Source organism: Bos javanicus, chromosome 14, assembly GCF_032452875.1.
Source record: "Bos javanicus breed banteng chromosome 14, ARS-OSU_banteng_1.0, whole genome shotgun sequence".
NCBI classification, from domain to species: Eukaryota; Metazoa; Chordata; class Mammalia; order Artiodactyla; family Bovidae; genus Bos; species Bos javanicus.
In genome coordinates this window covers 38,965,070-38,989,977 of record NC_083881.1, presented here as the reverse complement: position 1 = coordinate 38,989,977, position 24,908 = coordinate 38,965,070, and the positions used below count along the sequence as shown (strand labels likewise).

The 24,908-nt window shown below is 36.2% G+C and overlaps 1 protein-coding gene across 2 annotated transcripts in view; it reads right to left on the bottom strand.

Moving 5' to 3' along the window:
* Positions 1 to 24,908, bottom strand: part of HNF4G (hepatocyte nuclear factor 4 gamma) — a 134,588-nt gene that overhangs the window by 6,029 nt on the left and 103,651 nt on the right. The window contains exons 1-9 of one of the 2 annotated variants that reach the window (XM_061439038.1): positions 22,456 to 24,080; positions 18,551 to 18,722; positions 14,603 to 14,697; positions 10,034 to 10,140; positions 8,316 to 8,471; positions 4,826 to 4,913; positions 2,108 to 2,260; positions 1,366 to 1,602; positions 283 to 405 (exon numbers count right to left, since the gene is read on the bottom strand). In XM_061439038.1, coding sequence (XP_061295022.1) covers positions 283 to 405; positions 1,366 to 1,602; positions 2,108 to 2,260; positions 4,826 to 4,913; positions 8,316 to 8,471; positions 10,034 to 10,140; positions 14,603 to 14,697; positions 18,551 to 18,722; positions 22,456 to 22,591 — 1,267 coding nt within the window. In that variant the 5' untranslated portion in view covers positions 22,592 to 24,080. Of the gene's footprint in view, positions 1 to 282; positions 406 to 1,365; positions 1,603 to 2,107; positions 2,261 to 4,825; positions 4,914 to 8,315; positions 8,472 to 10,033; positions 10,141 to 14,602; positions 14,698 to 18,550; positions 18,723 to 22,455; positions 24,081 to 24,908 lie in introns of those variants that run through there. The other variant, XM_061439039.1, reaches the window with a different exon arrangement.

Here is a 24,908-nt window from a genome sequence, read left to right as displayed (position 1 = left end):
TGCACTACCAGGCAAAGTGAGCATCCTATATGTCCTTTTGCACTACCAAACCAATGAAGTAGAAAGATTTAGGCACTCATATCTCCATTTTAGGGAGAAAACTCATACATGAGAAGAACAAGTGACTTGTTTCACAATCTCCCACAATCAAATCCTGGAGAAGAAATTATATCCAATTTTTACAATTTCTGGGCACTAATAGATTCTTTCCCCAAATTTCACATTTTCTCAACTAGTTAAGTTTAAGAAATACTGTGTTTCACAAGTGGTCCAGATACTTACATATCTGGTCTGTATGCACCAGTGTTGACATTGAACCCAGAAGTATAGTCTGTCCAGTTAATGGATCTTGAGACAAATGTGGGTGCATTGGATGATGGAGATGGTTAGGCTCAGTGGAAGCACCTACAGAAGATAAAAAGATGCTTGTGTAAGGGATATTTAATCAGGAACAGCAAGTTTACCTTAAAACAAGTGTTTTGATTGACAGCTTAAATATTGCTATTTTTGCAAAGTGCTTTTTGGGAATTCAGAAATAAATTAATAGAGTCACTGCTACATTAAAGACAATGTCAGCTTTCACTGTACACTGGCTAGATTAATGTTGTATCATATTATGTTGTATATTAATAATGGACCTTCCGTGCAGTTTCCTGGAATCATTATGTTTGCTGCCTGTTGTTAAGGCAATTCCAAGAATCACTTACCTCAAGTTTATAGTATTTGGGATCACCCTAATAGCATAAACAACTTTTATTTCAGAAAGATATCATTAGAAACACATTAACCACTAGAAAACTAAAACTAAAATAAAATAAAATAGATTTTACAAGGAAATTTAATCTAGATCAGAACACAAAATAAATGATTCCTTAAGTTATTCCCGACATCTACTGCAGCAAAGAAATCTCATTTTCCCCTTCTCATTGTGTTGTGTCAGTTAATTTATTTCAGGAGCAGAATGTTTATTTTTAAGCTATTTACTCTATGTATTTTTGTTGTTGTTGTTTTATTTTGCCATCGGTGAGCTTTTAGAGGAGGAAAGACATAGAAAAAATATAATATACTCCAAGAAGTACCAACAATAAGAAATATATTTCCATTTACCATATTTGGGAGGATCTGAAAATTGAGGTAAGAGGGATGGGTGGAGTAAAGGTGGTGGAGGTTGAGTATGAAGAGGAGGGAGGTTTGAATATGTTCAAGTATTTGTGTTCCCAGCCAATATGTTTTATAGATTTTTCTAAATGCAAAATAAAAATTGAGTTCATTACATCATGGACAAAAAGTAAAAAGGTCAAACTTGCTCTAAAGCACTGTAATATGATGCTAAGAAATAAAATAGAAATTCTTAAATAAACTCACCACCTAGTAACATCTCCTGAAGTAAGTTGTCAATTTTAACCATTCCAAAAAGTTTAACAAATTGTATTTGCTCAATCATTTGCCACGTGATGCTCTGCAGCGTGGGCAGGAGCAGAAGCAGCTCCCCAAATCTGCCCCGGGAGTCATACTGCCGGTCGTTGATGTAGTCCTCCAAACTCAGCTGCACTTGGAACCGCATGTTCTTAATCTTCACTGGATCACTTAGCCCTTTTGCATCTAGTGCAGGAATAAAAAGAGCAACCTAAATATTCTGTCTTACCAGAGTGTGAGAGTAAATATTCTAATATTTTAAAAGTTGGTGACTTTTAAACCACTTGGTGGTTTAGTGGTAAAGAATCCACCTGCCAAGGCAGGAGACGTGGGTTCGATCCCTGATCTGGGAAAATCCTTGCATGCCACCAGACAACTAAGTGTATGCACTACAGCTACTGAACCTGTGCTCAAGAGCCTGGGGCCACAACTACTGAGCCCACGTGCTGTAGCTACTAAAGCCTGTGTGTCCTAGAACCAGTGCTCCTCAATAAGAGAAGACACCACAGTGAGAAGCCTGTGCGCCGCAACTGGAGAGTAGCCCCGCTCACTGCAACTAGAGAAAAGTCTGCACAGCAAGGGAGATCCAGTGCAGCCAAAAATAAACAAACAGATAAAATTATTAACAAATAAAATAAAAGGCAGTTTAATTTTCACTGCAATCATTTTTACTGAAACTTTGGGAACAAACCTGGATCAAAAAAGACAATTGCCTTCAAACAGGCATATTCATTATCATCAATCTGAATTTCTTGAAATGGTCGGACCAGCTCATCTAGAACCCGGTTGGCCACACGGCTAATCTCGACTTCACAGCTGTTGCGGTGAATAACATAGTTGTTCCCTACATTAAAAAAATAGTAATAGTTAAACCATCAACCCTCTCACACATGCAACATTGTCAGATTTTGTTTAAACTTTTATAAACAAATATTTTAAATCATTTTCCCTTGAAGAAACACGAATAGTACTTCCTCTCTCAGTAGTGTTGTTAATTATGTTAGGAAAAACTTAAGAACACTTACAGGATCAATAACATTGATAATATGATCACATGCATTTTAACAGCCTCGGTCACTGGTGATAATACTAAAGTACAGACTAATAACAAGCTAATTATTGACAAAGGAGAAACAAGATATAATGATTAGCTTTCCACTATGTCAGTTATCTGTTAGTACCTTACTCATTAATGAGCATGATACAAAACCTAAAGAATCTCTCTTGCTTCTAGTGAAGTAAACTAGCATTCCTTCAGTGGTATAGGTGTTTATACATATAACAACTACTGAGACACAATTTTAATAAGCTTAAGTAGACAAGGCTAATTTTTTTAAACTATCAGCTATACTCTTATGAGTTGCCTCATTAAACAGTAAATTCTCTCATCCTGGGCTTCTTTAAGAAGAGATGGGAAGATCATCTAATCACAAGGCTAACATCTGCAGCAGAATTCAAAGGAATTCAGAAATTGGATAGAAATCTGGACCACCTAATCTTTAAATATGTTCTACCTTAGAAAGTCTTGGGCTATAATATAACAATATTATAGCTTCTAAAATATTAGGAAATTGGAAGCTTATTTGAGCGCCTAAAATAACTGCTAAATTTTTATTTTCTGGTTTTATAAAAAGCAGAGTATTCTGAATTCTTTCACCAGGCAAAGACAATCTTAAGTATAACAACACATGCAAAAGTATTTTAAAAAGTGTAGCCCTGCTCCTCTTATGAAAAGTTGAATTATCTAATTATTTAGGATAAGACTATTTAGAACTATGTGGTAAGATTGTTTTGTTTTCTACGCTTATTATATTCACATTTATAAGGAGAACAGTATTGTAGGAGTGCTAAAATTGTAAGAGAAAATTTAGCAGAATTTAAAAGCAGTCATATTATGTGGTTTAGAATCTTGGCTCAATCCCTTACTTGCTTTGTGACCTCAGACAAACTTACTCTGCCTTCATTTCTTTACCGACAAAACAGGTTGAAAATAATAGTACATATCCCTCAGGGTTATTCTGAGGATTAAATGAGAGAGTGTATATATAGAGATATGTTAAAGCACTTAAAGGCATATATCTTAAACTATTGGCTATTGTGATATTATGTTCAATTTATTTCTATTTGGGACAAAATATCTGTCTAAAAAATGGAATAAGACAATTTAGTTTTCATTTTACTCAGCCAGAGGGAGAAAGAGCTTCTAAGCATTAGAGAGATCTCAACTCTCTTAACAGGAAGCCTAATTTTATAAGGTAAGTAAAGGGGAAGAATTGATGCTTTTGAACTGTGGTGTTGGAGAAGACTCTTAAGAGTCCCTTGGACTGCAAGGAGATCCAACCAGTCCATCCTAAAGGAGATCAGTCCTGATTGTTCATTGGAAGGACTGATGTTGAAGCTGAAACTCCAATACTTTGGCCACCTGATACAGAGAGCTGACTCATTTGAAAAGACCCTGATGCTGGGAAAGATTGAGAGCAGGAGGAGAAGGGGATGACAGAGGATGAGATGGTTGGATGCATCACCAACTCGACAGACATGGGTTTTGGTAGATTTCAGGAGGCCTGGCATGCTGTGGTTCTTGGGGTTGCAAAGAGCCGGACATGACTGAGAGATTGAACTGAACTGAACTGAAGAGGGGGTGGATCAGAGTACTTCCTTAATGAAGACACACGCTTTTCCTTTGTGCCTTATCCCACTTGCTGTCATAATTTTGCCTGATTCAGCACTGCTATTTAACTATGAGAATTTTTCAGACATTGTTATGAAATTTTTTTTAACTTGGGATTTTATAGCATATCATAGGCAATGAGATCCTAGGAGATAAACTAATCTTTAGAAGATTAGAAAATGATATATAGTATAATTATTAGGTAGACACTTAAAATGTATGGAATTCCATAAGATGGTGACACAAATCACTAATTCTTTGTCCTGAAATAAACATATCTTGATATTTTGTTTATTGAGCAACATTTCTCTTTTATTTAATGCATACTGAACATCTCTTCTGAACTTCCTTGCAATAAAGGAAAGGAAAAACAGAGCCTCTGACCACCTAAATCCATTGTGAAGTGATAGCATCATTTGACAGTATCTCTGAGTGCCTGGTACATATAGAATAAACCCCCTGTAAGTATCAAGCAAGCATAATTTTTTAAAATTAAAATAAAATTAAAATTATTCTACCCATAGAAAGAGGCCCAAGTGATTTTGGACAAAGTTTATATAAAATTCAATGGAGTCTTATAAATAAGGCTGCTAGAGCAATTGGGCCATTGAACATTTCATAGACAAAACAAATAAGCACAAATCTTATAGAAAAACATTATCTTCAAGAACTATGGTGAGGCAAAGAGTTCTTAAACTTGAAGAAAAAAAAATTAAAATAAAAAAAAAAAAAACTTACCCAAAAGCAAAATATCTTTATACATCATGGATCTCTTTGTAGCTCCAAGCAGTAAATGTTCCCCTGCGTGAGCTCTCAACAGTGCCACCTTAATGAAAAATACCAAGTTTAACAATTGATTATAAAACATAATGATGAAAGGATTTATAATAAAGTCTGATTAACTTAGTGTTCTTTAAGCCTGGAACATTTTTTTGTTGTTGTTTGTTTTAACAAACTACAATATTCATAGATTCTTATTATTAAGCCTTCTATTTTAAGCACATCAATAGAGTTTTACTTTCAAAATTTCTAAAACTAATCAGGCAATAGGATGGCAGCAAGAAAAGAAAAAAAAAAAGAATAATTTAGTGTTTGGGAGTGAATGATATTTGAGAATAGAGTCTAACAAACTATAGTTCAAATTCTGGTTTCTCCACTTACTACATGTTTAAGCTTGGGTCAGTTAACCAGTATGTTTGGGACTCATTTGTTTTCATTTATCAAATGGAGATAGTGATGAAAATCTCAAAGTGCAGTCATGAGGACTAAAGAAGAAAAATATATGTCAAACACAACCTGTTACACATAATTAAACTGAACAAACAAAAGCAAAGGGTTTCCCACGTGGCACTAGTGGTTAAAGAACCCATCTGCCAATGCAGAAGACATAGGAGAGGAGGGTTTGATCCCTGGTTCAGGAAGATCCCCTGGAGGAGGGCATGGCAACCCACTCCAGTATTCTTGCCTGGAGAATCCCATGGACAGAGGAGCCTGGTGGGTTACAGTCCATGGGGTTGCACAGAGTCAGACATGACTAAAGTGACTTAGCACGCACCCACAAACAAAAGTAAAGCAAAGAGGGGTGATACTGTGAAATGAGTATGCGGGATCTGGGTTCTGACGCTTTCTAGACTGAACCTTTAACTCTGAACTAAACTCTCAGAGCAGTTGGATTCCCTGCTGAACATCACTATTAGAACAAATAGGAAGCATTTCAAGTTTAATTCATCAAAGTGAATGCTTCTCCAGCATCTTCATCTCCTCAGTTAAAGGTACAGTCATCCAAAATGCTTTTTCACATCAAAACCAAGGGTCCATTTGGATCCCTCTCTAATTGCACAGCACATCCTAGCAGGGCTTCTCCATTGCTACCACCAATGTCCAAACCTTGGTCATTCTTCACCTGGCCTACCAAAATACATTCCAAAGATCTACTAAGTATTCCTGCTTCCTTTCTGGTTCCTCCATCTTAAGTCCTTCTTGACAAACCTTCTAAAATGATATCTTGTACAATATTCATCAATTAATATCACTCCTCTGCTAAAATCTCTTTAACTATTTCTTACTGTCTTTAGAGTGAAATCCGAACACCTCAACCGTGGCCTCACCTGAGGTGATGGCTCAGTGCTTTGTCCCTCCCCCATTGCCACCACCCACTCTGGTTTCTTCTCGAAACATCCTTTGCTCACTTTTCTCTAGACATTTTGCCTCCCTGCCTCAGAGCCTTGGAATTCGCTCTTCCAGAAGCCAGAATGCCTTTTTCTCGGATCGTGACAGACTTAGTCCCTTGCTACTCAGGTCTCAAGAAAAATCTCTAATTCCCAATTTACTGGATCTGTTACCACTCCACCCATGACTATTCCCCAACACCTCATCCTATTTCAATTTATAGAACTGATCCCCACCTAGAATTATCTTACTCAGAATGTGGACATTTTTATTGTCTGTCTCTCCCCAAAAGAATGCAAGTTTTATGAGAATACTGATGCAATCTGTATTTTTCCTGCCATATAGTCACAGTTCTTAACACTGAGCAGTAGTCCTAATAACTATTTGTGTGATGAATATATTGAGTGGACTTAACTGATTTATGTCTCAGTTTTAGAAATTGTTAAGTGGATATTATAAAACATGCCACAGAGCTCCGGAGACTATTAAATAATGTAACATATAATGTAACTGAAAACTAATATCAAAATTCCTTATCCATAGTAGACTCTGCCAATCCACAGCTATTAATGGTATACTGTTAATATTAAACAGTTAGTAAATAAAAACTATTATTGACAAGTTACTGGATTTCAATCTCCCAATTTTTAAATCACTGTCTGCATATATGTCAGCAACTTTAAAGAGTGATAATAAAAATATAAAACTGATAAATAACATAATCCTACTTATATGGCTTGGGGTGAGACAAGTAAGTTTTAGCAATTTAGCATTATTCACTGTGAAATAGCCTTCTGAGCCAAGCTATCTTTATGATATGTCCATAACCATGACTCATACCAGGAAGGGAGTTAGAGAACATTTAAAGAATGATTTCAGATTTCACAGTATTTTCTTTCTGTAACCAGGTGAAATGCTCTTCTAGAAATATAACTGCTAACTTCCTGTGATCACTTTTATTTTCTGGTGTGTAAATATTTTGCCCTTCTTTGATTTTTAGACAATCATACACATTTCCCTTTTATTGTTTCTTCATTTTTGTGTGTCAATCATAAAAAGCTCTGGTAAGAGGGTACAAAAATAGACCCTGGTTATATTACATACTATTACATACTGTGCTTTATCTGGAGGAATTGGAAATTTTCAAATTATTTACATCTATAGAATATTATATACTACTTAGAAGAGTTAAAAATGAATTTGAAACTGATAATCCAATCTTTATAGACATTAGAAAATTAAACTTCTTAATTATTAACTAAAATATCTTAATATAAATATGACAAAGTATGAAATATATATTCAGAAAAGATCACTATATCTGAAATCTATTTTCTGTAGATTTCAGAGCACAATTCTACAGACATTTTTTTTTTTACTAAATATATAATTTTTATATAGTAATTACCAGAATAAAATTGACAACATGAAAGGCACAATTTTGTATGTTAATTGCATAAAAGTGCCTACAGAGACACCAACACAACCTGTGTGTTTTCTCTCTAAAAGAGGTCTGGTATATCTGAAGAATTTTCTATGTACTTTTAGTAAACACCAAGACATAATGGGTACCATCTGCCTCTGAGACAAAAGTATTCCAATACTATGTCTTACAATAGCAGTTACCTGCTATCTGTTTTTCTCCCATCCTTAAATATTTTATTCTATTAATATTATTTTTAAAAATTTTGGTCACACCCCATGGCATGTGGGACCTTAACCAGGTATTGAACCCACAACCCGTGCATTGGAAGGCAGAGTCTTAACCACTGGACCATTGGGGAAGTCCTTATTATAAGCTTTTTAAACTTCTAGAGGGAAGAACATAGGCTTGATCAACTCTTATCCAGTCAATAAATTTCTAAGACCCTTAAAATAGAAGTTTAACAGTCTGCCTCTTAATAGAACAGGATAAGTGAACAAGAAAACCAATTTTCTCTCATAAGACCATTTAACCTTTGTCACATATAGAAAATAAAATGCAAATATAACTAAAAGAACACACAAACTTAGCAAAGTTCAAAAAACACTTTTTAAAGTTTTGTAATCTCTTATATACCTGATCGTCCAGTGGTAACTCACAAAAGGCAGGGATATATTTAGCCCATTCCACCAAGACTAGGAGCTGCTGTTTCATGGATTCACAGACATCACCAATGCTGGCAATTTTCTTAACATTTATGTCAGCGCTCGCACCAGGGCTTGAGACTGAGATCTATTATTAAAAACATTATATTAATCTGTCATTGAAAATAACACAAGTCCAATATATCTCTTTTTTCTGCCCCTGCAATAAGTAAACACCATGGAAGTGGACACTCTTATTATCACACTATCTTGAAATATACCAAACATTTTAAAATTGATAAATCAAATACCTATCAGTTCAAGTTAGACTGAGAACATTCACTGCCAGAGTCTGGGAGCAGTATCTTATTTTTACTGGCCAGATCTGTAAAACAAGTTACCACAACTTTGGGGGAGTTTTTAATAATTCAAAATTATAATACAAAGAGCTGTGGAGTATCCACATTGAACTAATGCTGTGTGATTTTGTTTTTAATTAAAGATGATAGTTCCGGCCAGAAAGTCCACCTTTAATTTGTTATAATTTATGAAGGAAAGTTTCCATTGGTAAAGTTTACCAACTGAGGAGAATAGATTTAGATGAGAAGCCAGACTATGTTGCTGCATTCAATGGAAGCCCATTCAAATAAAGTTAAGACACCACCAATCTTTGACTCAGCAACTTGAAAAGCTTAACATATAATGATTAATTTTTAAATGATATACAATTTTGAACTATCTAAGATACAAGTAGTGTCCAAATGCCTTTCTTCTGGAAAAAAATCACTTTTTAAAAGTTCTTCTAAGCGTCATTTTTGAACATGTCTGTGTGTGTGTGTACGTGTCTTTCTGCTGTTATGTGCATTTCCTCACAGTTCCTTTAAGGCCATTCTCAAAATGCTTTATAGGACCATCAAGTAATCTTCAAGTAATGAGGATGATAATGGTGAAGTTAACCTCATCATATTACCCTTGTGTTATCAAAAACGAAAGTAGTTGCACTGACTCATTATAAGACCCGATTAATAGTTAGCTATTTCATAATTTGCTTTACAAGAGAAAAATATCATTAACATTTCTAATAGGGACACTGCTAAAATAAACTTTCTTCAAAAGGTTTATTTATTTGATTCTTAAGTGATTTACTTTTATTTATATAACTGGTCACTTACATATTTAACTCTAGAACTGGTGTTCTCATTCAAGAAATTTCAAACAATAAACTTTTTCTTGTATTTTCTGAATTCTGGCTGTTTTCCTGAAGTACCTGTTTCTAAAGCAGGTGCTAAGGTGAGTTCTTGCATCTAGGCATCATTTTCAAGAAAGAAAACTTTAATGATAGTTTTCAACTAAACACCCTAAAAGCTGTGGTAACTGATTTCCAGATTCAACCAACATAACAAGATACTGCCCCAGGGCATTGTGCTAAGCATTAAGTATTTTAAATCAACCTTGTAAACAAACTTTTAACAATCTTAGATTGAAATGTATCTCATTTTTTTTTTTTCACTCAAAAAATGGGGAATTGCCCAGGAAAAGTAAAAACTAAGTCAACAGTCCACTAATATTTTCAAAGTGAAACTTGAAGTTGCATTAAGTGGAGTTTATTATAGTAATAAGCACATGTGAATGAACTTAAATCAATTTTGCATTATTCTTAAGTAAGCATTTGATCCTGTTAAATAGGGCAGGATGCTGGAGCAGCAGTACCTGGCGAGACCGAACTTCCGCTTGTGCCAAGGTGTTGATGGAGGGGATGTTGCTGCCGTCAAACGTGCTTCTTCTGGTGCTTATTCTATCACGTTCATTTTGTACAGCTAGGGGAGAAAATCACAGTATTTATTGGTTGGTTTTCTTCAACATAAGTCAGAATATATACTCTTTGAAGTAAAAAAAAAAAAAAAGTATAAAAGGAGAGAAGGAATATTTCTGAAAGACCTGGTGAGGGGTGCAGAGATAAGTCTGACTGAAGATATTTTTTTATTCGGTACCATTTTAAAAGTAGGAAGAGCCAAGCTTGTCACTAGAGCACATAAAATACTGCCTTTGGGGACCTCATGATGGTACACATGTTACAAAGCGGTAGGTCAGCCGGTTCAGCCATGTTGTATTTTCAAAGGTTGGTTTTCCATTGTCTCAAGGTTAATAAAGCCATAAGATATCTAAGGGAAGAGTATCACCTATGAGATTGACCAGGTTAAAGATAAGAGTGTATTCACTGTCAGAAAATATGAGTCATATGCTCTGAAACTCCCATTTTTCTTTTTCTTCTAAAACAGCTGCAAAAACGGAAAGTACATTTATTTTAGTTAAGGTGATCACAATCCTATGATCTCTTATGAAGCAATATCTTTGGGACAGTTTAGAGACATTAACAAGGCAGGGGTTGCAGCAGGTAGGGGTCTTTCTTCAGAAAACAGATTTGAATATCAGCATTTTGGAACAATGAAGAAATATTAAGTATCATATGAAAGTCTTCTAAGAAAGAGCTAGATCTCTTTGTTTCAGAAGCAAACAAACAGAATAATGCTTATACCCAAATTTTAAATATAAGGAAGCAGAAGTGGGGTGGTACAGATTTGTGTGTTTGTTACATAGAGAATAATATAAATCAGAAGTCAAAGTTGGATTTCAAAACATAAAAGGTAGAATTGTCTTCTCTTAACCAAAAAAGAATGGAAACAAAGTCTGTACCCTCTGAATTATGTACCCTAATGCTTTACCCAATTTTGCTGGAAAGATAAGACATTAAACTATCAGAGTTTATTTCTATAATTATTCTTTTTAAAAGAAATTCACCAATGTGTAACTAAACAAACTATTACCTATCAATTCCATTAATTTGAAAGAAAAAAACTAAACTTTTTGCCTTTAAGAGCATGCTGCAGTCCATGAGGTCACAAAGAGTCAGACATGACTGAGCGACTGAACTGAATCTTTAGTTGGAGTGAATCATTAATATTTTATTTTAAAATCATATTTACTGGTAGCTTACTTCCTCTTTCTTAAATACTGTCATTGACTTTCAGCCTAAACTGACTCATTTGGAAATGTGTATGTGGAGATAAAACATTAAAATGTAAGCTATGTTTTATGGATTTCATTATATGATCAACCTAGAAAATGCTAAAAGATATTGTGACATTTGTAATCTTCTTGCTGATACTATTTTTGACATAAAACCATATTTATGTATGTTTCCATTTAACTAACCTTTAAATTATGCTATTGTTGTAAATAAGAAGTATATCTACTTTGAAAGCAAAAAATTACTTCCTAATCTATTTAGGAAAAATTAAGAATGCTCAAATTACCGCACAATTGCACTAATCTCACATGCTAGTAAAGTAATGCTCAAAATTCTCTGAGCCAGGCTTCAGCAGTACGTGAACTGTGAACTGCCAGATGTTCAAGCTGGTTGTAGAAAAGGCAGAGGAACCAGAGATCAAATTGCCAACATCCGCTAGATCATCGAAAAAGCAAGAGAATTCCAGAAAAACATCTATTTCTGCTTTATTGACTATGCCAAAGCCTTTGACTGTGTGGATCACAATAAACTGTGGAAAATTCTGAAAGAGATGGGAATACCAGACCACCTGACCTGCCTCTTGAGAAACCTATATGCAGGTCAGGAAGCAACAGTTAGAACTGGACATGGAACAACAGACTGGTTCCAAATTGGAAAAGGAGTACATCAAGGCTGTATATTTTCACCCTGCTTATTTAACTTATATACAGAATACATCATGAGAAATGCTGGGCTGGAGGAAGCACAAGCTGGAATCAAGACTGCTGGGAGAAATATCAATAACCTCAGATATGCAGATGACACCACCCTTATGGCAGAAAGTGAAGAGGAACTAAAAAGCCTCTTGATGAAAGTGAAAGAGGAGAGTGAAAAAGTTGGCTTAAAGCTCAACATTTAGAAAACGAAGATCATGGCATCTGGTCCCATCACTTCATGGGAAATAGATGGGAAAAGAGTGGAAACAGTGTCAGACTTTATTTTTGGGGGCTCCAAAATCACTGCAGATGGTGACTGCAGCCATGAAATTAAAAGACGCTTACTCCTTGGAAGGAAAGTTATGACCAACCTAGATAGCATATTCAAAAGCAGAGACATTACTTTGCCAACAAAGGTCCGTCTAGTCAAGGCTGTGGTTTTTCCAGTGGTCATGTATGGATGTGAGAGTTGGACTGTGAAGAAAGCTGAGTGCCGAAGAATTGATGCTTTAGAACTGTGGTGTTGGATAAGACTCTTGAGAGTCCCTTGGACTGCAAGGAGACCCAACCAGTCCATTCTGAAGATCAGCCCTGGAATCTCTTTGGAAGGAATGATGCTAAAGCTGAAACTCTAGTACTTTGGCCACCTCATGCGAAGAGTTGACTCATTGGAAAAGACCCTGATGCTGGGAGGGATTGGGGGCAGGAGGAAAAGGGGATGACAGAGGATGAGATGGCTGGATGGCATCACTGACTCAATGGACATGAGTCTGAGTGAATTCCAGAAGTTGGTGATGGACAGGGAGGCCTGGCATGCTGCGATTCATGGGGTCGCAAAGAGTCGGACACGATTGAGTGACTGAACTGAACTGAATGCATTATTCTATGAGCAGCACAAGATATGTTTTAACTATTTAAAAAACAATTTTATTTAACAAATTGTAAAATTATTAATGGAAATGTAGAAGTGTTATTTGCTTTTCATATGGTAGGAACAAAGCAGAGATTCAAGTAAAAATGAATGAAGATAATTGATAATGTATGTAATGAATGCCATAAACAACCAAATATGTCACTAGAAATAAGTCATGTTGAAATGAAAGTGTTATAACTTTAATTTTGTGAACTTTACTTTGCCTTCTTTTTTGAGACCAGCAACTAGTAAAACTAATGGAATTTTTTTTTATGTATTTGTACTATACAGATATGATTTGATTTAATTTTCTAATAGTATGTGAAATAGTTTTGAAAAATATCTCCTTGTATACGATAGTGAAAAGCACAAGCATATCGCAAAATGACAAGCACAAAATCTTATAGCAGCTTGTTGTTTAGTGACTAAGTTGTGTCGGACACTTTTGTGACCCCATGGACTGTGGCCCACCAGTCTCCTCTGCCCATGGTATTCTCCAGGCAAGAACACTGGAGTGGGTTGTCATTTCCTTCTCCAGGGCATCTTCCCAATCCAGGGATCAAACCCTACCCTGTCTCCTGCATTGCAGGCAGATTCTTTACTGCTGAGCCACAGGGGAAACCCCCTTATAGGAGCTGCTGCTGCTGCTGCTGCTGATGCTAAGTCGCTTCAGTCGTGTACGACTCTGTGCGACCCCATAGACGGCAGCCCACCAGGTTCCTCCATCCCTGGGATTCTTCAGGCAAGAACACTGCAGTGGGTTGCCATTTCCTTCTCCAATGCATGAAAGTGAAAAGCGAAAGTGAAGTCGCTCAATCATGTCTGACTCTTGGCGACCCCATGGACTGCAGCCTACCCGGCTCCTCCGTCCATGGAATTTTCCAGTCAAGAGTACTGGAGTGGGGTGCCATTGCCTTCTCCGCTATAGGATCTATTCCCTGCCAAATATTTAGATGTGCTAAACACATCTATTGCTAAATTAACTGTAGTTAGAACATAGGATAGTATAATTAGATTATTTAATATGTTCAAAATGAAATTACTTCACATTGAAATACAGCATCTAGTCTATTGTCTCTGTTCTTGAAGAGAATATAAGCTCCCTGAAAGGGGGGATCATTTTGTCTATTATGTTCACTACATAATAGTGAACACTATTATGTACACTAAACCTTGGCACCAACAACAGTGTTTGGAGAGCAGCAGTGCACGATAAATTTGTTAGATAAATAAATTAATATGTGAAAAGTCAGTCAGTGTTCAGTTGATGTTTATGAAATAGATATTCAATTGTTATTGAGATTAAAAATGCACTTAAAATACATTAAAATGCATCCTATTAGTATATTTTGCCATTTATCTTTTGAAAAAGACACTGGAATGTTTGTTAGACAATAATTTTGTTGCCAGGGGTAATGCAGTAGTGGACAGAATGTGTCAAGTCCGTCACCAGGTAAAAAGACTGGTTCCATCACTTACCAGTAAGTCAGTGTCCTTGAATAAATTCTTAAACTCAAGGAATCGCAGATCCTTCATTGAGGAAAATCAGAACTCATGTAAAGATTATTGTGATTAAATGAGAACATGTGTGTATAGCATTTTTCATCAATAATGTTAATTATCATTATATTATATATTATTACCTTCTTTTTTCATTCCTGCTCTAAAGCATTTTCTTAATCGACAGTATCTACATTGATTCCTTTTGTCTTTGTCAACAACACATTGACGACTGAACCTACAATGCCAAAAAAAAAAAAGATATATTTGCAGACAGTTATCATTTATCAAAAAAGCAAACAGACAGACTTTTAAAAGTACAGTTAAATTTAGATCAACAGAAAAAATGTATAAGGATAATTACGAATTTTCGAATCTCATGATCAGCATGAAAATACAAGCCTCACCTCTCATGCAATATTTCTAATAAAACAAAACTGAATGGTATCTCACTTTTGGCCAGTATCCATGGTCATTTCTAACTTGTGTCATGAAAGCCAAAGTCAGATGAAAAACTTTAGTATACAAATTCTAACACTTACTACTAATGGTTTCAGTGTGATGGGGAACTTCACTCCTCTGCCCTTCCATGATTTTTCTATGCAAATATTCTTCTGGTAGTTTTACCTCATATCTAATTGGAGTTTACTCTAAATTCAAAATTATATATCAAAAGGCAGTTGAGTAAAGCATTAAGAATACAGTCGCTGTACAATTAGGTACCACTTCACACCCACTACCATGGCTAAGATCAGGAAGAAAACAGATAATAACAAATGTTGATTAGGACATTGAAAAATTGGATGGCTCACACATTGTTGGCTATAATACAAAATGATGTGGCTGCTTAGGAAGAAAGTTTAGCAGTTTTCAAAAGGTACACAAGAGTTATCCTATGACTCAGCAATTCTTCTCCTAGGTATATACCCAAGAGAAAGGAAAAGATATGTTCACACAGACTGTTGTACATAAATGTGCATAGCAGCATTATTCACAATAGCCAAAAAGTGGGGACAACCCAAATGCCACCAGATGATAAACATACAATGTAAACAAAACGTTGTGTGCTCACAGAATGGAATATTATACACTTGGCAACAAATAAGAATGAACTGATCATATATGCTATAACGTGGATGAACCTTGAAAATACTATCCTAAGTGAAAGCAGTCAGACACAAAATGTCACATATTGGATAATTTCACTTATATCAAATGTGCAAAAGATGCAAATCTATGGAAATAGAAAGTAGACTAGTAGTTACCCCACATTGGTGGGGAGGGAGCTGGGGGAAATGGGGAGTAACTACTAAACGGTACTGGAGGTTTCTTTATAGGATGGTGACATATTCTAAATTAATTACAGTGATGATTGCACAACTCTGTGAAAATACTAATAAACTAAATTGTGCACTTAAAAAAAAAAAGGACAGTCTCTGGAGTTGGACCTGAACTTGATTCCCAGTTCCACCATACATTGTCCATAGAACTTGGGAAGGTCATTTGACATCCTAAGTCAACCCACAATTATAAAACAGGGAGGACTTGCCAGCACAGGTTGTTATCTGAACATACTTAAAAGACTTTGAGATTAGCAAAGCCTAAACTTTAAAAAACATTTTTGCCCCTAAACTTACATCAATATAAACTTTTCCCAATGGAAAAATTCATAGCATTTGCTTAATATCGGTATACGTAAAGAAGGCTAAGTTGGCAGCAGTATTCATGATGGTGTGTTGGGAGGAGTAAGGTTGTATGTGTTGTTGGCGTATTTTTTAAATTTCCAAAAGTTGTATGGAAACATTCCTTTCTCACTTTTCCCACACAGGAAGGGTAAAAATCTTGAAACCTATTTCTGTTCAAGAGTCATTCTCTGACTCTTAGAATTTGTTGTTGGAGTGCTCAACTCCATATTCTGTAATAATCTATCTGGGAAAAGAATCTGAAAAAGAATAGATATATGTATATGGATAACTGAATCACTTTGTTGTACACTTGAAACTAACACAATATTGCAAATCAACTACACTCCAAAATAAAAGAAAAAAATTAAATGGAAAAAAAGTCACTGTTTTTAGTTGCTTGGATAGCCTGTATACATATATATATATATATATATATATATATATACATACACACACACATAACATATATATACATATACATATGTATACATACACATATACACACATATACGTTTTATCTTTGACAGCATATATGACTTTAAAATTGTAAAAATATTGTTTACATGTTATTTTGTATTTATTTCACTATTAATCTTTTAGAAGCATTCAATATTTGAGGGAATCATACAGAAAATGCTTTTGATGGAGCAAATCCACTTGATTTCTTTATACCTCCCAAGTTTGGCTGTATATAAAAGCAAGAAATACTTTTCTTTTGCTTACCAAGAAGGTTTTAAAAATAGTTATTTACATTGTTAAACCTACTTTAAACTCTCTTATAAAAATTACTAGAGAACACTAGTTAGATATTTGTGAGTTATATATTAACTTTTCCACATCCCTAGAAGTCAAATGTCATCATAATGTGAGAGAGTTAACTTCTTCCTAAATATTCAACTTGTGCCAAAAACACTTTAACAATCCTACACATGACTTTCAAAGACAGAGCAAACAGATTTCTGCTGTTAAAGTCAGTCACCTTTGAATAGCCCATACTTAATAGACCGTATCTGCATTCAAGAACTGTTATTCTGAACATTAAAGGCGAAATAGCTAAACCGAAATTGTGATGTGATGTTTACCTATATATTATTTTTTTGAAAAAACCTACTAGAAATGTGACACATACAATATAATTAAATAAATTTTAGACAAAACATTAAAATTAATGGCAAAATTGTCATGAGAAATATATTTAAAATTTTAGAGCTGAAAATTTCATTTTATTTATGAACATCAACAAGCTGCCAAAATCATCTGCACTTTTATAATTTTGTTTTAAAGATCAGGATGTGATGATGCTAAAATGATAAGCAATGTGCAGAAAAACACACAACCTGTGAAACCATTTAAATATAGATTTACCTATGTCTACTGGTATACAATAAAAAACACAAGGAAAAGACAACACCAAATTTCAGATAGTAGTTACCTCTAGGAAAGGGGGGAGGAAGAAAAAGGGAGAGGGGAGGTGTCCACAGGAGGCTTCAACTATATTGGTTTGAACTGGGTGAAAAGTATGTGGATGTTTTAATATATATTTTATAAGTCTAAAATGTTTCATAAAAAAACCACCCGTGTGAATGCATCGTATACACATCCACATGCACTCACTTTTTTCCCATTTTTTTTTTTCCCCTTGTGCTATACATTAGTTATTGCTAATAACTAATAGGCGTCATTGCTGCTGCTGCTGCTGCTGCTAAGTCGCTTCAGTCTTGTCCGACTCCATGCGACCCCACAGATGGCAGCCCACCAGGCTCCGCCGTCCCTGGGATTCTCCAGGCAAGAACACTGGAGTGGGTTGCCATTTCCCTCTCCAATGCATGAAAGTGAAAAGTGAAAGTGAAGTCGCTCAGTCATGTCCGACTCTTAGCGACCCCATGAACTGCGGCCCACCAGGCTCCTCTGTCCATGGGATTTTCCAGGCAAGAGTGCTGGAGTGGGGTGCCATTGCCTTCTCCAATATACAGTAGTATACGTTTGTCAATCCCGATTTCCCAACATATCCCTCCTCCCTGTCCAGGTGTCCGTATGTTTGCTCTGTACGTCTGAGTCTCTACTTCTGCTTTGTAAATAAGTTCATGTGTACTGTTTTCTTCTAGATTTCATGTATGTGTGTTAATATGCAATATTTGTTTTTTATGATCTACTTCACCCTCTATGACAATCTCTAGGTCCATCCACATCTCTGCAAATGTGACACAAATGCACAATTCTGTTCTTTTATAATGGCTGAGCAATATTCCATTGTTTATATGTACCACACATACTCACTTTTAATGGAGCTTATAAATTTTGTTCTTAGAGTTATAGGAATTCGAAAGCTCTTTATTCCCTTACTTTTTGCATGGCATTTTGAAACATCGCTAAAGATCACCTTTCTGGAAGGAGCATTTCAAGTACCTGCAGGAATAAACGTGACTCTTGCGGATGCTGCGTCTGAAGAAACCCTTGCACCCATCACAGCTGGAGGCACCATAGTGCTTTCCTGTTGCTCTGTCCCCACATATGGCACACAGACAGTTGACACCGTTGTCTGCGGTATTCATACTTGTTGTCTCTGGGACAGAACTATCTGTTAAAGAAAGAGGAGAATGCAAGTTAGCACTGAGTATTTCATATAGGAATGGTCCTGCTAAATATTCAGCGCTTCCCTGATGGCTGAGTGGTAAAGAATCAGCCTGCGATGCAGGAGACACAGGAGACTCGGGTTCGATCCCTGCGTGGGGAAGATCCCCTGGAGGAGGGCATGACAACGCACTCCAGTATTCTTGCTGGGAGAATTCCATGGATGGAGGAGCCTGGCAGACTACAATCCATGGGGTCACAGAGAGTCAGACACGACTGAGTGACCAAGCAGGTGCACTAGTTATTCATGGGCATGAAATAGTCCATTCCTCAGCTTCTGGGATGCTCCACCCCAGTGCTCTCTCTTTAACCACTAGCTGCTTCTGCCAAGTCTCCATTACAATCTCCACACTCCTATTTCTGAGGGTTAGACTTTGGGATACCACAGGTCTCAGCCCCTCAATCATACCCTTTCCCTAGGGAAGTTCATCCAGTCCCATGTCATTAAAAATCATCTGTATGATGAAAAATCCCCACATCTTATCTTTAGTTCTGATGTCTCCCATGGGTTTCAGTCTGAAATACCCACATATCTCTTGAATAACTTCACTTTTGAGTTTAATAAGAACTGCAAATTAATGTATCAAAAATAGAACTCATTTTTTTTTCTTCTAGAACTCATTCTTCCATTAGTCTTCCCTAGTCAGTTAATGGTACCATCTGGTACCTACTGCCAGTAATCTTGGCCTCTTCACTGAATTATTTCCTTCACTGCTCATATCCAATCAACAAATCATATTTGAAATATATATTGCATTCATAAATTTTCACCCTTTCACTATAGCCACCTTATTCAATTAAACATAACCTTTCCCCTGGATTATTGCAACAGCTTCCTATCTAATTTATCAAATACTTCCAGCTTGGTTCCCCTACTGTTTATTGCCCCAAAGCCTCTAATGTGCTCTTGGCATAAGAAATTCACATCATCTTAGTCTTCTGCATCCAATCCTTAGGTATAGAATAAGCCTACACATCTTCCCATGGCCTGTAGAGCCCTGAGTGTAAAGGTCCCCCCTCCACCTCTCTGATCCCATTATTTCACACTATTTTTTATCCTGTTCCTTAGTCCTCAGTAATGTTGCCTGTTCCCCTGCCCAAGCCTTGAAGTCTGTTCCCATCTCAGAGCCTTTACACTTGCTGTTTGCTCTGCCTGAAAGGAAGCTCTTTCTCAAGAATTTCTATGACCTGGCTATTCAGTTTCTGCTCAAATTTTACATTTGCTGAGAAACAGTCTGCAAATGTACATCTAAAAGAGTCATCTACCATCTGCCCTCAAGTAGAACCCAGAATTCTGCTTATTCTTTAAACTAACCACTTCACTGTCTAAAATTATATTATGTTTTGGTATGTTCATTTATTACCTATCTTTCCCCACGGAATAAAAACTTCATGATGTCAGAGGATTTATCTTAGTTGCCCCTCTGTCTTCCAGCTCTAGAACTATGCCTGACATAAAGTGATAACTAATTGTTTTAAAGAAAGAGGCTTTTAAAAATATACATAGATATTTTTACTTATTTCTTAAATTAGTTAATACTGTTAACTACACAAGATGGTTGGATGGCATCACTGACTCAATGGACATGAGTTTGAGTAAGCTCTGGGAGATGGTGAAGGACAGGGAAGCCTGGCACGCTGCAGTCCGTGGGGTCGCAAAGAGTTGGACATGACTGACTAACAACACATCTTTATGGGCTTCCCAAGTGGCGCTGGTGGTAAAGAATCCACCTGCCAATGCAGGTGACACAAGAGATGCAGGTTTGATCCCTGGGTTGGGAAGGTCCCTTGGAGGAGGGACTGGCCATGCACTCCAGTATTCTTGCCTATAAAATCCTGTGGACAGAGAAACCTGGCAAGCTACAGTCCATGGGGTCGCAAGAGTCAGACATGACTGACAACTGAGCACACATCTTAACACATCTCTATGTACTCAAAAGATATTGACTATATAAGAATATAAACTTAAATTGATCATAACATTATATAATAATATAAATATAATAATTCATTACTATATTCCCATTTTAAAAAGATAAAAGACTGTCATGTCCCAACTACATTCTGAGACAATATATGTATTCTACTTACTAATACTCCTGAGTTATGACATATATAACTTCATAAAACTAAAAAATATCTTCAATGAGAATATATTTAAGGCTAATCATGTGACATTTTAGAATTTAAATGCTAGGAATTTTTCTTTTCTTAACATAAATAGAATAGATATTAGAAATACGGCAAAAGTGTTAAGAATTATTGTGTTCTGGAAGATTATATGGAAATACAAAAAAATATTCAACTCTTGATTCCAGTTTATTGTCATATTTACATATTACTAACAAGAAACTTACACATTAATACAAGAAAACAAGTTAGACAACACTTTAGAAATAACCAAAAAAGTCAATTGTTTTAGTAAATATGGTAAGTCATTCCCTATTATTTAGTGATCTATAGCCTTTAAAAAATTCATGACTCAACTGAAGTAAATACTTTATTAAATACTTCTAATCAAGTCTAAACATAAAGTTTCAAAATAGTGACTTCCTAATAGTTGTACTGAAAATTGATTTTAACTCTTTTGTGCTGCTGCTGCTGCTAAGTTGCTTCAGTCGTGTCTGACTCTGTGCGACCCCATAGACGGCAGCCCACCAGGCTCCGCCGTCCCTGGGATTCTCCAGGCAAGAACACTGGAGTGGGTTGCCATTTCCTTCTCTTATGTGCTAAAATTTCATAATTCATCTTCTGAATATTTCTAGAAATCTTCCTACTAATAAATTATTGTTGTTTATTGTTAATAATACAGCTGTCACAGTCATCGAAATTGTACACCACAGTATAACCTCAAGGTATCCTGAGTACAAGATACATTTTCAATTCTGAGCTCAGCATACACATAAATACACACATACACACATTTTTCCAAAGCATACATAATTAGCACATTTTAGGAATTCTAACAATTATAACTGATCTTGGACAAGATTTTTACTTGAAAAATATACCTAAATTCAAAGTCAATGGTAAACTGTATTCTATTATATAAAGACATGAGCTCTAAACAAGTCATGTCTTATTTAAAGTTAAAATGTTACAGTAGATAAATACCAAGAGCTTTGTGAGGCTAAACATTAGCTTGTCAAGTACGGTTATAATATAAACTCTTCTTTCTTTACATATTTGTGTTCAAGGCAAAAATTTGATAGTAATTTTAAATACAGTTTCTCATCAGCAGTCATCAAGAACTAGAATAATAAAAGGAGGAAGCAACCAGTAAAACTCTCCAGGGTTCTAAGGAAACTTTTCTATATGTCATTTAAAATGTTGCATAGAAAATACACTTTACAGGCAATCTGCCAATATAACTCATTACTGTGATTTACAATAAATAAAATAACTGCTGAAACTACTCTTTTTACCTGAGTGGCCCATGACAGAATCCCAAGGTTACTTTATGACGCATAACTAAGCTTTTTCTATCTCAAACATAAAATAGCCGTGGCAGTATTCATTTAAATTTTGTGATGAAGGGCAAAAGCCTCAAATTTGTGCACTGAAAAAGCAAGCCCTGAATTCTCTAGCAGTAAAACGCAGAGCTGCCCCCTAGGAATCTCAGTTTTAATTCTCTCGTTATACTTACTTTTCTTTTTATCGGCAAGCAGATGAGAACTTACCATTTGAATTATACAGAATCTGCATAGTGTCAAACTCCAAAGTTGTGTAAGTGGGGTCCAAGACTTCACTGTAATTTGCCATCTCCATGTCCAGTATCGGTTCCGATACCCTCATCATTGATTTAGAAACACACATACAAGTGGCACCACAGGCCCAGACTGCGTGATGGCTGTTGGGCTTCCAATCCGTGAGTGATAATCCAAAGTTAACTGTAACTGAGTGACTTATGTGCTGCAGTGGGAGGGGCTGTAAAACTGTAAACTCCTTCAGCAGGCCATATTCTGCTTACTTCTTTTTCTTTTATGGCAAGCAATTCCTTGTGATAATGTTGGAATGCTTCATGGAATCACCTTATCTGAAGTGCTTAGTGGACTAACATGATTTCCTAAATTGATTTCCAGTAGACAATAAATGATGTCACTAAGAGGATTAAAAATAGAAAAGAGAGTATCTCCAGTTTTGAACCATCATTAGAGCCTGATTTATCCCATTTAAGTGGCTGAAACTGCATGCCACAAGTTCTGGAAAAAAAAAAAGGGGGGGGGGCTGATTTGTCATAAATTTGGTAAGTCAAAGACTACAAGTTAACACTTAACATAAGCACTTGATAATTTTAAGTTTTCTTACCCATCCAGTAAAGCTGACTTTATGTTGAGGAAAAACAAATTTGTGATTTGAAATGATAAGGGATTTATTTATGATACATTCTAGTAGAAGCCTGGACATAGCCCTAATATGGCCTGAAACTATCAACTTATGATTCAGTGTCCCTTGAAGGTTTGTAAATGGGCAGAATTAGTACAGTTGCGAGTATCTTGCAGGCTTTCAATAAATAATTGTTAGACAACCCAGAGATGTTCAGAAGCTTGCCTCGGTGTGCCAGCTGCATGTGTGCTAAATCGCTTCAGTTGTGCCTCTTTGTGACCCTATGGACCGTAGCCGGCCAGGCTCCTCTGTCCATGGGATTCTCCAGGCAAGCATACTGGAGTGGGCTGCCATTTCCTCCTTCAGGGGATCTTCCCAACTCAGAGACAGAACTCACATCTCTTATCTCTCCTGCACTGGCAGGCCACCTGAGAGCCCTTAAAAACTGCTTTCAGGAGACCCCTTGGAAAAGATGTGCTCGAGGCTGAATACTAGTATGCAATGAAGACAGGGAAGGAAAGAAAACTGGTTCCTCCTTCTCCATAGTGGAGAGTCCATGGATAACACTAAAACTAAAAACTCATGAAGCGGTATGTCACTTAAAGTCATGGGCTGCTGCTGCTGCTGCTAAGTCACTTCAGTCGTGTCCGACTCTGTGTGACCCCATAGACGGCAGCCCACCAGGCTCCCCCGTCCCTGGGATTCTCCAGGCAAGAACACTGGAGTGGGTTGCCATTGCCTTCTCCAATGCGTGAAAGTGAAAAGTGAAAGTGAAGTCGCTCAGTCGTGTCTGACTCGTAGCGACCCCATGGACTGCAGCCTACCAGGCTCCTCTGCCCGTGGGACCTTCCAGGCAAGAGTCACGGGCTAGTAGTGGGCAAAACAAAAAGAAAAAGGAAGGAGGCTAAAAGAAGCCCCTCTGAGAATGATGCCCACTAGGTTTTTTTGTTTGTTTTTTCTTTTGTAGAATTCTTGGGAGAAACATTGTAGAATTAGTTGATTCTTAAATGTGTGCTTCTATAACTTCAATAAAAATAAAAATAACAAAAAGTCATAAGTAAACAGGTATTCATGCATGAATATGGTTTCATTTCTTTTCACTTTAAATGGCAATTACATTCTCACAATCTAAGTAAGATTATCCCTAACGTGGGGATTTACACATTCCCATCACCAACTTTCTCACATCTAACATCTCTACAGTACACTGTATCATTTATGTGTATATGTGACAAGGAGAATTTAGAGAGTGGGAACATTGAGAAGACAATATTGAGATAGTGTCATACGGAGTGAAGTAAGGCAGAAAGAGAAAAACAAATATCGTATATTAACGCATATATGTGGAATCTATAAAAATGGTATAGATGATCTTATGTTGCAAAGCAGAAATAGAGACACAGATGTAGAACCAATATATGGATACCAAAGGGGGAAATGGGGTAGGAGGAGTTGGGGATTGAGATTGATATCTATACACTACTGAAATTATATATACAATAGATAACTAATGAGAACATACTTTACTCAATGCACTGTGGTGACCTAAATGGGAAGGAACTCCAAAGCGGAGGGGATATATGTACATGTATGGCTGACTCATTTTGCTGCACACTAGAAACTAACACAACATTATAAAGCAACTATGTTCCAATAAAAAAAATTTTTTTTAATGAAGTTACTGGAGAGCTAAAAAAAGATTATATTTCTATGTATATAAATATATTTTTTTATTAAAAAAACATATTTTGAGAAGATGTTTACTAATTTTATCTTCTAAGAAAGAATTTCAGTCACATTTACATTA